General features: G+C 51.6%; 1 protein-coding gene across 4 annotated transcripts in view; it reads left to right on the forward strand.

The window, feature by feature from the left end:
- DLG5 (discs large MAGUK scaffold protein 5) overlaps positions 1 to 17,246 on the forward strand; it is a 128,145-nt gene that overhangs the window by 55,918 nt on the left and 54,981 nt on the right. For all 4 annotated transcript variants that reach the window (XM_060642370.3, XM_060642369.3, XM_060642368.3 and 1 more), the window contains 3 exons: positions 5,718 to 5,880; positions 7,746 to 7,889; positions 8,499 to 8,682. In XM_060642370.3, the coding sequence (XP_060498353.3) occupies positions 5,718 to 5,880; positions 7,746 to 7,889; positions 8,499 to 8,682 (491 nt within the window). The remainder of the gene's footprint in view (positions 1 to 5,717; positions 5,881 to 7,745; positions 7,890 to 8,498; positions 8,683 to 17,246) is intronic.

Genomic DNA, 17,246 nt, shown 5'->3' on the forward strand with positions numbered 1-17,246 from the left:
GTTTCACTTGCTGCTGCCTATGGTGACCGTGTTCTGCTGCTGCTTTGATTCTCCCCCGACCGCCAGGGCCTGGGGGTAGCCAGGAAGTTTATCTGGGCATCGCCCCTCTACCCGGCCACTGCTGGCCCGTGCCAGTTTTCTCTTTGGTTCTGGCACCATGGACCCGCGGAGCTCTGGAGCGGATTGCGATTTGTCCGGCTGTAAATAAGACATAGGGGGTGGCCCTCAGCTGGAGTGTGGAGGTGAGAGAGCTAAGGACAGAGGGTCTTCTGGCTAAGACCACCCAGCTGCTGAGTCGCTCACTGAGCCTGCAGAGGTGGCCGAACCGGCCATGGCGACTGGGAGGCAGAGCCAGGTCTCGTGGTGGTGAAAGGGGCCTGCCCAGTCTCCTGGCCGGACTCTGCTCCTGCCGTCCCTTTCACACCAAGGCCCGGTGAGTGAGGGCTCTTTGTCCAAAATCCGGGGCCTGTGCCCGCTCTCCTGGCATCTCCCAGCACCCCTGTTTTAGTACAGTCCAAATCCCTTACCCCTGGAGCCCCATTCTGGACACAGAATGGAAGAAGGAAATCTGCCTTCCCCAGTGGTTCCCGATTTGGAAAGAGGAAGGAGCAAAGTTGGGAAGAGTGGACAGTTTTGCGTTTGAATCCAAAAAAACAGCTGTGCAGGGAGAGGAGAGCCAAGGGAAAGACGTGTGAGATTTCTGTGGACAACTCACTTGATGTCAGTTTTTATTTTGCTTGTTCTTTATGATGTTTGCTGTTCCTGGGGTGACTGATGGGGTGGGGGTGCTGATGGTCCACAGGGCCACCAACCATGCCGCTGTTGGGACCCTGGCTTCAGTTTCGGGGCACCAAGGGTTTTGTTTTTGCTTAATTTTTTAAAAAGTCATGTCATTGAGATATAAATTGCCTACAGTAAAGTCTCTCCTTTTTATATCGTTAAGCGAGCTTTGACGATCACACGTTGTCCTATGACCACCACCACAAGATACAGGACAGTTCCCTCACCCTGAAACATTCTCTTCTGTGACTTTGTACTCAGCCTTTCTTCCCTCGTCCCCCAGCCCCTGGCAGCCATTCATCTCTTTTCTGCCCTATATTTTCGCCTATTTCCAAATGTCCTATAAATGGAATCATATGGGGTATAGCCTTTTGAGTCTGGCTTCTTTCACTTAGCAGAGGGCTTTCAGATTCCCCGGCTGTCATGTGTCCTGGTGCTTTGTATCAGAGGCCTTTTCTTCCCCAGTAGTATTCCTTTCTGGGAAGGAAACGCTGCTGTTTATCCATTCGCTGTCTACCTTTAGTAGTTGTGTGTGGGTGTTGGTGTGCACGTACGTTTTCTTTTGTCTTGTGTAAATACCTGCATGCGGGATTCCTGGGCGGGATGGCAAGTGCATGTTTAACTTTGTAAAAGACGGACAGGGTGCCTGGCTGGCTCAGGCGGTCGGGCGTGTGACTCTCCATCTCGGGGTTGTACGTTGAGGCCCCATACTGGGTGTAGAGATTACTTTTACGTAAAATAATAATAAACAAGCCTGCTAAAGTGTTTTCTAAAGTGGCCATGTTGCTTCATATTCCCACTGGCGATATTTGGGAATTCTGGTTTCTCCGTGCCCCTTGCCAGCATTTGGAGGTGGTGTTGTTTTAATTTTTTTCAAGTTTTAAAAAATTTTTAAAGTTTATTTATTTATTTTGAGACACTGAGAGAGAGAGAGAGATCGAGCACCAATGGGGGAAGGGCAGAGAGAGAGAATCCCAAGCAGGCTCTGTGCTCGATCCTATGTACTGTGAGATCATGACCTGAGCCAAAATCAGGAGCTGGGTGATCAACCCACTGAGTCACCAGGCGCCCCGGTGTTGTCATGTTTTAATTAAGCTATTCTGATAGTGATACAGGGACTTGGTAGTTGTCCTCAAACACTTGCAAGTCTGTTGTGTAGAAGAGGAATTACAGTTGTATCGTGTGGCCCTTAGGAGTATATCTAGGTCATTGGGGGAAGTGGAGGGAGACAGATTTTAACTCTGTACAGAGCATAATTTTTATGGGGCAAGTTTGGCTGGGCTTTGCTGTAAAGTAGTGAGCTCCCCCACCAAACGGTCTTGGTGGCCATTTGGGGGATTCTGGCAATCATCTGGATGGAGGGGCTATACCTCTTCAAAACATCTTTCAACCTTGAGGTGCAAGCAAAAAAAGAAAAACTTTATTTTTAATTGACTGGGGATGGAGAGGATTTTCTGCAACACTTGCCGTTAATTTGGAACGTCCAGGCTTAGCATATCTTGGGAGTCTTCTTGAGGTGCCCTGTGGTCCTACTGTGCTTTCTACCTTCCTTATTGTGGAAGGATAGGCATTCAGGCAGCATTTTCCCCTGTCAGTCTGCTGTGTGTTGGCTTCTCAGATCTGGGCAGCCTTATTTCTTGTGTGTTTCATGTATGTTCACACCTTTGGAGCAGGAAAGGGATACTCTTGTCCAGAGACAGTGTAACGTAGTGGTTGAGGCCCTGGCTCTCCAGTTGGAGCCACGTTTACATGGGAGTGGACTGTTTTCCTGGCTGTACAGTCTTTGTGGATGTCACTTTCTCACGGGATGATCATAGCGCATCCGTGGGAGGGCGCTCTGGGGGTTAATCGAGTAAAGACAGAGTGCACTTAGCACAGAACCCAGCACCTGGGTTGTGCAGTGTCCGCGCTCATTTCACTGTCTGTATGATTGGCTGTCCCTGGGTCCTCGCATCTTCGAGCAAGTGTCCTCATTCTGCCGGAGGCTGGGACAGGAGGCCGTAGCTGTGTGTGGTGACAGATCTGATGGCCTCTCTTTCTGTCCTGCATCTCTCTCCAGCTTCCTCAGAAGCCAAGGAAGGGATACATTTTTCTGTTGCCTCGTTTACAAAATGGGGTGAAAATTCTTTACCTCCCAGGACGCAAGTTGCTGAGCCTGTGGTACTTTCCATTTCCCAAACTCTAGATTTGCTGTTTCTGTGATACTTCTTGGACCTGATTATAGTACAGAGCACCTGTTCTCACATGGCATGGTGTCTCCGAGGCCCTTTCTGGGGGCCAGTGAGGTCAAAACTGTTTTCCTAATGATCGTAAGAAGCCACTTGCCTTTTCCACTGTCATTCCTCACACAGACTTTGCTGTAGAGCAGAGTTTTCTAGAGGTTCCATCCCTCGTGTGTGATATTACACAGAGAAAAGACTCTAGCCATCTCTATTAGGCCAGATGTCAACAGCATTGTAAAGATGCGATGTCACTCTTCTTGCTACGTTTTTTGTTTTGTAATGGAAAGGGGCAGGGGCAGTTAACTTTTTCAGAAAGAAAATCTTATGTGAACATTTTTGCTTATTTTAAAATTAAATATTTAAAAATTCTTTCTTAGTTTTAATTTCTAATCTGGTAGACATCATCAGATAGATATAACCCATGTAAACAAAAGCTCTTGGGAGTTCTCAATCATTTTTAAGGTTGTAAAGAGGTCCTAAGATCAAAAGGTTTGTGGACTTTTAGGTTAAGACCTTGGGCTCTGGGGTCAGGTAGACAGAGGGAGGTCTAATTCTCAGTGCTGTCATTGACTGGCTCTGTGACCTGGACAGTTTTTCTTTCCTGATGTGTGAAATGGGAATGACAGCAGTGTCTTCAGTAAGGGGGTGGGATGCATCTCAAAAACTGCCAGGTACAAAGTAAGTGCTAGTCGTGGTGGTCCTGTGGGAGGCAGCGAGGCACGGAGGTGGAGAGGACGTGCTCTGAATCCAGGTGCCTGGGCTCTCCTCCAGGGCATCACTTGCTCTTTGTGCAGGTTTGAGTCAGTTACCTAACCTTGCTGGGCCTCAGTTTTCTCAGCTATGAAATGGGAATGATAATGTTAGTGCCCACCGAAGTTTGTTGGGAGATTACATTAATGCCTGGGACATCTGTGTTGGCTGCTCTTGTATGGGTTGGCGATGGCCGTGAACATCGAAATTCCTCTCGTCCAGAGGCTCCTTGTCTTTTTATCCCATTGTCTTGGGTTTGCCAGTCCTGCAGGGATCATTGCCTGCTAAAGTTGTTTAGAGGGTTGGCTCATCGGCATCACTAGAAGAGGCATCAGACACATGTCCAGAGGAAGCCCCACTTGTCAGAGAGCTGGCTGAGTTATTGCAGACTGGATGACAGTGTAGACCTGGCTCTGGGTTAAGGCTCATACAAGTGACTTCATTTGCCAGAAGAGGAAAAAGTTACAGCTTGCATAGCTGTAACCAGCTGATTTCTAAAACTCTGGGGACAGGGGTAAGGGTCCAGGGTCTTTTGGGGACAGGTGAGGGAAGGCTTCTTAGGCCGTGGAGTAGAACCATGTGGGGCGGGGGAAGTGCTCGTGGGAAATGCTGGTCCTGGGCCCCACCTCAGAGGGCATTCTGACCCAGAGGTCTGGCCTGCGGGTGTTATGGTGGTGATGGTTTTATAATAACATGTACTTTAGGGGGTACTACACTCAGGTGGTGGGGGTACCCACTTTGCATAATGCTGAACTGAGTGGTGGAGGCTCCTGCCTCACACCGTGCTCTAGCCTGTCCCCCCAAAGTGTCAAAGTGCCCATCTTTTGTCGTGGGGGACACTTGGCTTGCATAAGCAGTCAGCCAACAAGGATCAGTTGGGGGGCTGGTGGTCGAGATGGCACAGGGTCAGAAGACCTGCATCTTGCCCTTTGCATGTTTCGGGGCTGCTGGGGAGACAGGCACTCTGTTCCCTGTGAATCAGCCTCCCGGAGCACATCCATAAAATGAGATGGCTGCTGTGATTTCCTGTGACCCCACCTAGGATCTCGGAGGGGTAGTGGCTGTCCCGGGGGAATATGTGGACAGAGTCGAAGACAGAAGCACCACTGACCTGTCTCTGTGTCTCTGACATTTGGGTGAGATGTTTTCTTCTTAGAAAAGGATTTGGATCTTGTCAGAGGTACTGGTGGTGGCCACTGCTGCGGCTGTTCCTTAGTAGTAGCATAAGGCATAGGATGCCCTTTGGGACACTTTCAGTCCTGGACACAGGTGATGAGGGCCTGATATGAATGGACTGAGCAGCCAGAGGCCCCAGGACTTACCTGCAGCACATTATATTGACCTTAGCCGTGACCAGCTCTCTCTGAAAGCCTTCTAGGAGCCCATATACCTGGGCTGGTTGGGGCAGGTCCTTGGGGCATTTGGAGAGGTTGGAGAAGGAAGCTGTGCAGTGTTTGTTCAGCCCTTGTTGGGGGCAGGGACACAGGCCTTGGGTCCCGGCCTCAGAGGCGGCTGGAGCTTCTTGGGCCTCAGGAGCTTCTCTGGGTCCCTCCTGTCCCTTCTTCTGCAAGCCGTGTCTTCCATTCTGCTCAGGGCTCATGTTGGCCTCTCCATGCCCAGGCGTGGATAGCTGCTGTTTCCAGACTAGGAAGAGTTGTGCCAATCAGGGCCTAAAAGGGTTCTATGTTGGAGGTGTCAAAGCTGGGCTGGGAAGAGAGTGGGAGTCCTCAGCAGGACCAGCAGAGTGGGTGGGTGATGCTTGGACGCTGGAGCAGACAGCCCGGGCTTGGGTCTCAGTTCCCCCTTTTACTCCTGACTCGGCGTTGTCATCTGAAAGGCAGATGCTACCAGGACCGCCTGGTAGGGTTGTTGGGCTTAGCTGACTCAGGCCAAGGGCTCAGAACAGTGCCTGGCAGACCCAGTGAGTGCTAAATGCAAGTTCACTTTGTTGTTTTCCCCCGCCAGGTACCACCGGGAAGGCGCCATCCCCTCCACCCCTCCTGCCTGACCGGCAAGTGAACGAGAAGGTGGAGAACCTCTCCATTCAGCTGCGGCTGATGACCCGAGAGAGGAACGAGCTGCGGAAGCGCCTGGCCTTCGCGACACATGGGACGACCTTTGACAAGAGGTGGTGATCAACACCTGCTCCCCTGCCCGGGCCCGATGGACAGGGGCTACTCTCCTGATGCCATCGTGCCCCCCCTTCCCCACCCTGCCCCCCACCGCATGCTTATCCTTAGCTCCCGGTGGTGCATATGGCATTGCCAGAGTGTCCCTTTGCCCCAGTCCCCACTGCACTTTGAAACACCGTCCCCACAGCCCTGGGTGGGGGGAGGGAACACAGGCTGCTTATGCTTCCTCCAAGCCAGACTGGAGCTTGTGGCCTGAGTCACATACCACACGGAGATTGAGAAGTGTGGGCGTGTCTGTCATCTATCCGTCCTCTATTCATGATCATTTGGTGGGTGGTTTTGGCAGCAGCTGGTGGGGCCTGGTCCCACTCTGGTGCCTCCTCACGGGTTTGTTAGGTGGTCTTGGGTTCATCACTGCTCCTCTCTAGGCCTCTGCCTTCCAGCACCAAGACGGTGTGCTTCCTCTCTATCTCTGTCTGCTGCTTGCATGCAGCCCCTGTCCTAATAGAGATAGTGATCCCATGGTTGAGCCCCCGACCAGTCCCAGCTACGTGCATGCGTGTGTGTGCATGTGTGTGTGTGTGTGTGTGTCTCTGCATGTGCGTGTGCCGCTCCTCCTCACTGATAACGTGGGTCGTTATATGTTCACACATTAATTGTTCCCTGCCACATGTGTTTCGGGAGGGTATATTCCACCTGGCTTCTTTGTTGTTTTGAAGAAAATCTTTGCTTCTTTTGGGATTTAGAGGTAGATACCAAGGAAGGGTGGTCCATGGGGTGGGGCAGAGGGAGAGTCTTTATGCACCTGCACAGTCCAGGGGGGCTTCATAGAGGAGGAGGAGGGATACAGTGTGATTCATCCTTCCGGGAGATGCTGGTAGGGATTCTGAGGGGAGGGGGATTGCCCTTAGGGGCATCAGAGTTGTGTGCCTCTTCCTGAGGAAGGTTCCTCTGGGATGATGTCAAGGCTGCAAAGCCTGTTCTTTCAGGCTGTGTTGATGACGATATGGTCCTCAGCACAAAGGGAGGGCCAGTGGAGACCCAGTGTGCTAGAGTCCATACTGTCCCTGGCTGCTTTCATGCTACCAAGGCAGAGCGGGTAGTTACACAGAGCTGTGTGGCTGGCAAAGCCTGAAGTATTTACTGCCTGGCCCTGTACGAGAAAGGTTACTGACGTCAGCTGTAGGGCAGGGGTTCTCGAATTTGTGCACTGGAATCACCAGAGGGCTTGTTAAAGCACCGCTTGCTGGTTAGCCCTCCCTCCCTTCCAGGTGCCTGATTCAGGGGTTCTGGGGCTGATCTGAGGTTTGCAGTTCTCACAGCATTAGGTGAAACGAATGCTGCAGGTCTGGGAACCCCACTTTGGGAAGCATTACTCCTGGCCAGTGTTCTCAACCGTGGCTGCACACTGGAATCCGTGGGGGAGTTTAAAAAAAAAAATCCTGATGTCTGGGTCACATCCCTAAGGATGCTGATGTATTTGGCCTGGGCCTTGGCGTTTTAATGTGCACCCAGGATTGGCAGTCAGTTTCCTAAAAAGAGGAGAAACTCCATCCTAGGTTTCTGGCGTGCCCACTGTGTGTGAAGGCCTGTTGCACGGTCTCCCGGGAGCTGCTAGAGAATAAGACAACACCTTTTTAGCTCTCCAGGCTCAAGCAGGGAGCCCAGGCAACCAAGGCCCTCCATCCTAGGGGTCTTGTCGGTCTGGGGAGGCCAGGATGTCTGAGCAGAACAAACCCCAGGTGGTCGTGGTGTGTAGGAGCCAGTATCCGGGGACGCTGGGCTGGAGGTTTCCTGGGGCAGAGACCTTCCTTGTCTGAGTGGTCCCGGAGCCCGTGTTCACTGTTGCTGTCTGGGCCAGGCCCTACCACAGGCTGAATCCCGACTACGAGAGGCTGAAGATCCAGTGTGTGCGGGCCATGTCGGACCTTCAGAGCCTGCAGAAGCAGCACACCAATGCCTTGAAGCGGTGCGAGGAGGTGGCCAAGGAGACCGACTTCTACCAGTGAGTGGGCCCACTCTTTGCCTCTGGGCTGGGAGCCAGCGGTTCTGGTGCCGTCTAGCAGGTAGTGGGCCTTCAGCAAGTGGGTTTGGGTCTTTGGGTCTCAGGTGGGTTTTTCTAAGTACGGGGCGAGGTGTGGAGCCTTCACACCATCTGGTGACAGCCTTGGAAGCGCAGCGGGCAGGAAAGGGATCAGGCCCGTCAGGTTGCTGCGCTCCTGGGTCACGGCCCAGGACCCAGCTGCAGCTCCTGCAGTAGGAGAGGCAGATGGGCATGTTCCCTTTGGTCTCCTGGGGCCCCTCTGAGGCTGTTGGCCGGCCGTACCTGCCCATCAGCTGCCCTTTGCCCCGCCTCAGTACTCAGAGGTGCCGGGCCTGTACCAGGTAAGGGCTCAGCCCTCACCTTGGCCTTCATACGTGTGCCCTCTTTGGTGTCAGGTTTTTAAAAAGTGGTTTGGGTCCTCCTGGCATTTGGCTGATACCAAGCTTTGGCCTGCCTCTGAGTGCCGCTACCCTGGTTGCTGTGTGGGCTCCCACTGGGAGTCCTGGGACCTGGAGGGGCTGGAGAGGGTTGGAGGCTGGCTGGGGTTCACTGTGTGTGCGGGGATTATAGCACACTCCATAGCCGGCTCCTGAGCGACCAGACCCAGCTGAAGGATGATGTGGACATGCTGAGGCGGGAGAACGGACAGCTGTTGCGGGAACGTAACCTGCTGCAGCAGTCATGGGAGGACATGAAGCGGCTCCATGAGGAGGACCAGAAGGAGATTGGTGACCTCCGGGCCCAACAGCAGCAGGTACAGCCAGGCAGGGTGGCTGGGGGCAGACCGAGGTTGGGTAGCCTCCTACCCACTCGTTCATCCACTCATCATCCATCCTCCCACTTATCATCTGTCTTCCCACTCACCCTCCATCATCCATCCTCCCTCCACCATCCATCCTCCCATCTCCCATGCATCTTCTCACTCATCAGCCATCCTCCCACTTATCAGCCATCCCCCTACCTCCCATCCACCCTCCCACTCATCCTCCATCCTCCCACCTCCCGTCCATCCTCCCACCTCCCGTCCATCCTCCCACCTCCTGTTCATCCTCCCACCTCCTGTCCATCCTCCCACCTCCTGTCCATCCTCCCACCTCCTGTCCATCCTCCCACTCACCCTCTACCCTCCCACCTCCCATCCATCCTCCCACCTCCTGTCCATCCTTCCACCTCCCATCCACCCTCCCACCATCCTCCATCCTCCCACCTCCCGTCCATCCTCCCACTCATCCTCCATCCTCCCACCTATCATGTCTTCCCACCCATCATCCATCATCCATCCTCCCTCCATCATCTATTCTCCCATCTCCCATGCATCTTCTCACTCATCATCCATCCTCCCACCTCCCATCCATCCTTGCACCTCTTGTCCATCCTCCCACCTCTCGTCCATCCTCCCACCTCTCATCCATCCTCCCACCTCCCGTCCATCCTCCCACCTCTCATCCATCCTCCCACTCATCCTCCATCCTCCCACTCATCCTCCATCCTCCCATCTCCCGTCAATCCTCCCACTCATCATCCATCCTCCCACCTCCTGTCCATCCTCCCACCTCCCATCCATCCTCCCACTCATCCTCCATCCTCCCACCTCACATCCATCCTCCCACTCATCTTCCATCCTCCCACCTATCGTCTGTCTTCCCACCCATCATCCATCCTCCCTCCATCATCCATCCTCCCATCTCCCATGCATCTTCTCACTCATCATCCATCCTCCCACCTCCTGTCCATCCTCCCACCTCCCATCCATCCTCCCACCTCCCATCCATCCTCCCACTCATCCTCCATCCTCCCACCTCACGTCCATCCTCCCACCTCACGTCCATCCTCCCACCTCCCATCCATCCTCCCACCTCCCGTCCATCCTCCCACTCATCCTCCATCCTCCACTTCCTGTCTATCCTCCCACCTCCCATCCATCCTCCCACTCATCCTCCATCCTCCCACCTCACATCCATCCTCCCACTCATCTTCCATCCTCCCACCTATCGTCTGTCTTCCCACCCATCATCCATCCTCCCTCCATCATCCATCCTCCCATCTCCCATGCATCTTCTCACTCATCATCCATCCTCCCACCTCCTGTCCATCCTCCCACCTCCCATCCATCCTCCCACCTCCCATCCATCCTCCCACTCATCCTCCATCCTCCCACCTCACGTCCATCCTCCCACCTCACGTCCATCCTCCCACCTCCCATCCATCCTCCCACCTCCCGTCCATCCTCCCACTCATCCTCCATCCTCCACTTCCTGTCTATCCTCCCACCTCCCATCCATCCTCCTACTCATCTTCCATCCTCCCACCTCCCGTCCATCCTCCCACTCATCCTCCATCCTCCCACCTTCCGTCCATCCTCCCACCTCCTGTCCATCGTCGCACTCATCCTCCATCCTCCCACCTTCCGTCCATCCTTTTACCCATCATCCATCTTTCTACCCATCCCTTATTCTCCCAACCCCCCATCCACCCACCCATCATCCATCCTTCTACCCCCCACCCCTTTCCATTCTTCCCCTGTATCCATGTGATCGTTTTGCAAGTATTTTTGGAGTGTCTGCCTAGTGTGAAGCATTGGGGTATCCGAGCAGACACTATACCCTTGCTCTGTTGAACTCTGCAGTCTAATGGGGGAGACTAAGGCTAGTCAAATAATCATGCACATCTGTGTATCACTGTCAATGGTACACATTGCAAGGGCTATTGAGGAGGTGCTGTGCAGTGCTGTTCATTGTGTAATAGGAATTTGACTTAGTAAGGGGACTTGGAGGTCTGTAGTTTCCTTCCTTTATATGGATCGTGTGAGAACACAGATGGAGAGAAGCTTGGAAATAGTGAAGCCCTATGCAGATTTGAGATGGAGTAGTTACTGTCATTACTTTTTGGTGGGAATGTGGCCTCTTCCTTTGCTGCTGGATTGCATTCCAAGTTAGTTTTTTCTCTTTGCTCAGCTCTTGTTGCACATGGGCAAAGGCATGAAGGGTGGGCCAGTCAGTCAGAAAACTGACTTGCTGTGAGTGATGTTGGCCAGTTCTTGTAGCTTATGGACTGGAGACTGGAATTGCTTGGTTTTATGGTAGGAGCCGAGGCCATGTTCTAGTCCATCGATGGTTGCATGTTTGGGTTTGGAAGGCAATCCTAGTGAGCGGCAGGGTGTCCTCTGAGCACTGTCACAGAACGCCCCGTCCCCATCAAAACCATTTACGGCTCCTGGAGTTAAAGCAGGACTGTTGGAGCTTGCTCGAGACAGAGCTCATATAGGATGATATGAACTCATGTGATAATTTAGCATGACATTATCTTCTTTGCTTTTTTTTTCATTTACAATGAAAACTTTTTAAATTGTGAAACTGTCACAAACTTACAGGAGAGTTGCAAGTGTAGCACAAACAATTTTTCCTTCTTATTCCAGAACAAACTGCCAACCTGTGTGCTTTTCATGAACAAGGGTGTTCTCCTATATAACAGTAATACAAACATCAATGTCAGGAAGCTAACACTCATACATAATACCATCTAATCATCGGCCCCCATTTGAGTTTTCCCAGTCGTATACATAGTGTCTTTAATAGGAAGAGGATCCAGTCCAGAACAAAGCAGTGCATTTACTTTTCTGTCTCTTTGGTCTGCTTCAGTCTGGAAGGGCTCCTCAGGCTGTGACGTACGTAGCTGTGATGCTTTAGAAGATTACAGGCCAGGGGCGCCTGGGTGGCTCAGTCAGTTAAGCGGCCGACTTCGGCTCAGGTCATGATCTCGCGGTCCGTGGGTTCGAGCCCCGCGTCGGGCTCTGTGCTGACAGCTCAGAGCCTGGAGCCTGTTTCAGATTCTGTGTCTCCCTCTCTCTGACCCTTCCCCGTTCATGCTCTGTCTCTCTCTGTCTCAAAAGTAAATAAAATGTTAAAAAAAAAAAAAAAAAAAAAAAAAAAAGAAGAAGATTACAGGCCAGTTACTTTGTAGCATGTCCCTCCACCTGGATTTGTCCAAGCTCCCGGTTGGATTCCATTTGTGCATCTTGGGACTGCCATAGAAGGGACACTGCCACCTTCTCCCTGTGTCTTAGAGACTGGGACTTGGCTGGATAGGAGCCATTACCAGTGATGTTTCCTTTGATCACTAAATGACGGTGTGCTCTCCGGGCTTCTCCACTGCAGAGTTACTTGTTTTCCCCTCGCCTGCCTGCCTGCCTGCCTCTCTCTGTGTGCACTCCTGATTCCCTGTTTTATTCGGTGGGTTGGGATTCATTGTGGCCAGTGGGAGCCTCTTCAGGACTGCTTCTCTGTCTTTTTGACAGGTCCTTCCCACTCTTTGAGCACTTTTTTGTTCTTTGGCACAAGAAAATGTCCCAGGCTCATTTTATTTCCTGCCCCTGCCTTGGGAATCAACCATTTCTCCAAGGAGTCCTCATTCCTTTTAATAGAGGATGGCACTTAGAAACAAGATCTGAATGCTGGGTCTGCATGTAGCTACTGGGTATAGTGATAGTAGCATAGTGATACTACTGGGTATCACTGCTCCCAAGTCCTCTCAGTGGCCAGAGTAGGGAATATCTGAGTACTCCATCACCACCCCCCCCAATTACATCTCCATTTCCATGACTCTCCCCCCCGCCCATATTCAATATGTAATATATATATTGAAAATCTCACACTCCCAGTTATAGTCCAATACAACAATGTCCTAGGTTCATTCTGCTTGCCTCCCTTTCTGTTTTTGCTAACTCCCTCTTGTGGCAGTGTGAAACCACAGCAAGAGGCAGGGATGATAGCCCTGGATGAGGGTTTGGTGTGCCTTCTCTGCCCGGGGGCTGGGAGTGCTGGCCGCCCCAGTCTGAGGGCAGGCCGTCCCTCCCTGCCTTTACCTTTACCCCACTGTCTCCTTGCTCATTTATTTGTGGACATTTTCCCACCCTGGTTTAAATTTGGCTCAGTTAGCCTTTCACCTTGGGTTTGGCTTGGATTTTATTTTTCTGTGAGCGATTTCTCATTCCAGATGTGTTGCTGGCTCCATCTTAGCCTAAGGGGAAGCCCCATGGTCTTTGCAGAAAGTGGCAGAGGGGGACTTGTTCAGGGAGGCAGATCTCCTCTCCTGTGGTCGTCTGTCCTGGAGGTTAGATGTTGCATATAAAGCAGTGGCACTGTGTACCTGCGTGTGTGAAGCGCTCCATGGATGCTTGCTATCATCGCTTTTATTCTAGTCCCATCAGTGCCGGACTGCAGTCTCCTCTCGTGGAGGCTGTGGAGTAGTGGCCACGCCCCCATACACGGCTGGGCAGGATGTAAAAGGGGCCACTTTTGCAGTCAGCTTGGCAGCTCCTCAAAGTGTTAAACATACAGTTCCCGTGTGACCCAGCAGTTCCACCTCGAGGTGTATACCCGAGAGAATTGAAAACACATGTTGACACAAAAACCGGTAATGGGAATGTCCATAGTGGCATCGTTCGGAACAGCCAAGGAGTGGAAACAGTCCGGATGTCCACCGACTGATGGACGGGTAAATAAAACACAGTATATTCTCTACAGTGGAATGTTGTTCGGCATAAGAATGAATGACGTGCTGATACCTACTGCTCTATGGATGAACCTTGAAAACGTGGCGCTAAGTGAAAGAAGCCAGTCACAGAAAGACCACATGGTGTATGATTTCATTTACGTGAAATGTCCGGAACAGGGGACCCCACAGGGACTGATCGTAGACGAGGAGTTGTCTGGGCCAGAGGATTGGGAGGAGGGAGGTGAGTGCTAATGGGCACGGGTTTCCTTTCGAGGGGATGACAGTGTTCTGGAATTACGTCGCGGTCGTCACTACACAACCTTGTGGGTTTACGACCTTGTAAATACACCAACTCCGCTGACTCGTGCACTTTAAAGGGTGAATTGTGCAGTATGTGAATTATATCTTGAAAACAAGACTCCAGTTGCCACCTTGTCGTAAGAAAAATGTCTGCCCTCATGAGGCATAAAGTTTCATTGCCTCCCATTCTCTGACTTTCCTGAGGACTTTTACAGCTTGAACAAACATCCGGACTGAGATTATTCTTTCCCTTCCTCCCCTTTCCTGTTCTTCCCGCAGATGACATGGGAAGGTTTTCTCCCTGACCCCTCCAGCCCATGTCTTGTTCTCTTGTCCTTTCCTACAGCTGTGACCCTTGCGGGGGGTGGAGGGGCAGTTTATTACAACGGTCAGTAGGTTTCCCCACTTCTGGCCAGCTGGACTGGGGTCTCTTGGCAAGTGCCACCTTGGGACCCCATCAGGAAAGGAGGCTGGCTGCCGTGGGGGTGGGGGTGAGGGGACATCTCTGAACTGCCAGGACCACCTGCTGTCCTCAGCCTGGGCTGCCTCACCTTCACCAGGACTGAGGCGAAGCTCATTCTTGGGTAGGCCAGCAGCTGAGGAAGTGGGGGAGCAAGGGACACGGGGGTGGCCACAGGTTTCCTCCCCACAGGGCCCGAGGGCAAAGGTTGACCTCGCTGGACAAGGCTGGTTTTGTTGCCTGGCTCCTCCCACGCCTTGTTAACTTGAAGAGGCCCTTGCGGGGTAAATGGTGCTGTTTGACTTGCGTGTTTGCTTGAGGGATTTGTGGGGCTCCCCAGCCCTCTGCATGATTTATCTCCGAGGAAATGAGGCAGGCCTGGCGGGGAGGGGCGGCACGGGCTCTCCCACTTTCCCTGTGCGCGTGCGTGTGTCCACATGCCTGTGTGTCGGGGGAGGCTTACAGCCTGGCCGGCCCATCTCCAGGTGCCGCAGTCAGAATGCGCCATCTGGATTCTTCTTGGTTGCCCAAGAGATCCTGGGCAGAGGTTGCCAAGCCTTGGCTGGGGGAGCAGTGTCTGCTTTCTTTACTGCGGTGACACGCGCTCTTTGGTTAGAAAAGAAAAACTACAGACAACAGTGAAGTCACTCCCCCCACTGCAGCTTTTGGCGACTCCTGAAAGTTGACTTCTTTTCTCAGATATCCCGAGAAAGGGGTATTTCTTAGTTTCTGATGGGCAGGCCTCACAGAAGCCCAGCAAAACTAGTGTTTCTGACCAATGAAGAGATGAGGGCGGTTCTCTCATCGGCCTCCCTGTGGGGTGCAGCCCAGCAGCCTGGTCCTGCTGTGTGGATGGAACCAGACCCTGGCTTTGCCCCTCCCCTGGGCCACTTCCTCCCCATCCTCGAGGGCTGGGAGAGTCGCCTGCCTGAGATGAGAACATTCCTGCCCGTCTCATCTGAGAATGCTGGACTGAATTTTAGTATTCTCTCTCACTGGGAATTGCATTAGCCTTGCTGGGAAGCTAAGCACTGTGTGTGTAGGCGTGTACATAGGTCAAGCTATCTATCTAATAAGACCATAGTCTTCTGATTATAAAAAGGAAAAATTCTACACTAATAGATAGGATGGCTTTTCAAATTCTCTGGAGTTAACTGTGGCCATGATTTTTCCAAACTTCTTCAGAGGCTTTTGATCACATTCCCCCAGGCATGATTCTGAGCCTTGTTTGTAGAGGAAAGTTGAGAAGTATTTGGGGGCCTGCGAGCCTCTTTGAGTGGATGCTGTCTGTCGGGAAAGGAATTATTCTACATGACTAGGGCTAGAACGAGAATGAGAGGGTAGAAGTCGAGGAAGGTGGATTTCAGCTCATAATAAGCAAGATCTGGTCTTGCACAGTGGTCACCTGTGGTGCTGGGCCGTGGCTGAAACAACACAGCCTGGATCCCACCACTCAGCTCAGGCTGGGAGTGAGCATCAGAAAGGATTCTGGGATCTGCTCGGGGTTTTCCCTGACTGACGCCGTCTCTCTGGGAACTTGTGACCCATCCTGGCAGCCGGTTCACTGCACTGGACTGTCACCCAGGCTCTCATCCAAGCTCCTTATGGTTAGGGCATTTGGGGGCTATTGCCCAAGGAAGAAAGGCCAAGCCACAGCGTCGACTCCAGATTCTGTTGCGGACCCGTGAAGATACCATGGCCCAAAACGAGGTCTTTGTGCTGTGCCAAGGCTGCCTTTAGAACTAGCTGCTTTCTTGAGGAGGCTTGGAGGACAAGGCAGCTGAGGAGAGCATGCTGCTGGTCTGCCCAGGGCTGCCACCTTGTGGGAAAGCCCAGGAATGTCAGCAGTGCCTTTGTTCTGCAGAAGCCACTGATGCTTTTGGAGCCAGTGGGGTTCTCACCTGGCTGAGGGGATGTTGCGAGAGTAAAACGTTTGAAGTGATTTTTTTTTAACTTTATTTTTTATTTTTTAAAATTTACATCCAAATTAGCATATAGTGAGGCAATGATTTCAGGAGTGGATTCCTTAATGCCCCTTTACCCATTTAGCCCATCCCCCCTCCCACAACCCCTCCAGCAACCCTCTGTTTGGTCTCCATATTTCTGAGTCTCTTCTGTTTTGTCCCCCTCCCTGTTTTTATATGATTTTTGTTTCCCTTCCCTTATGTTCATCTGTTTTGTCTCTTAAAGTCCTCAGATGAGTGAAGTCCTACGATTTTTGTCTTTCTCTGACTAATTTCACTTAGCATAATACCCTCCGGTTCCATCCACGTAGTTGCAAATGGCAAGATTTCATTTTTTTTGATTGCCGAGTAATACTCCATTGTATATATATACCACATCTTTATCTAGTCATCCATCAATGGACATTTGGGTTCTTTCCATACTTTGGCTGTTGTTGATAGTGCTGCTATAAACATGGGGGTGCACATGTCCCTTTGAAACAGCATACCTGTATCCCTTGGATAAATGCCCAGTAGTGCCATTGCTGGGCCGTAGGGTAGTTCTATTTTTAGTTTTTTGAGGAACCTCCATACTGTTTTCCAGAGTGGCTGCACCAGCTTGCATTCCCACCAACAATGCAAAAGAGATCCTCTTTCTCCGCATCCTCGCCAACATCTGTTGTTGCCTGAGTTGTTAGTGTTAGCCATTGTGACAGGTGTAAGGTGGTATCTCATTGTGGTTTTGATTTGTATTTTCTGGATGACGACTGATGTTGAGCATTTTTTCATGTGTCAGTTGGCCATTTGGGTGTCTTCTTTGGAGAAGTGTCTATTCATGTCTTCTATTTCTTCACTGGATTATTTTTTGGGTGTTGAGTTTGATAAGTTCCTTATAGATTTTGGATACTAACCCTTTATCTGATATGTCGTTTGCAAATATCTTCTCCCATTCTGTCGGTTGCCTTTTAGTTTTGCTGATTGTTTCCTTCCCTGTGCAGAAGCTTCTTATTTTGATGAGGTCCCAGTAGTTCATTTTTGCTTTTGTTTCCCTTGCCTCTGGAGACACGTTGAGTAAGAAGTTGCTGCGGCCAAGATCAAAGAGGTTTTTGCCTGCTTTCTCCT

The sequence above is a fragment of the Panthera onca genome, chromosome D2, assembly GCF_046562875.1.
Source record: "Panthera onca isolate mPanOnc1 chromosome D2, mPanOnc1 haplotype 2, whole genome shotgun sequence".
Lineage (NCBI taxonomy): Eukaryota > Metazoa > Chordata > Mammalia > Carnivora > Felidae > Panthera > Panthera onca.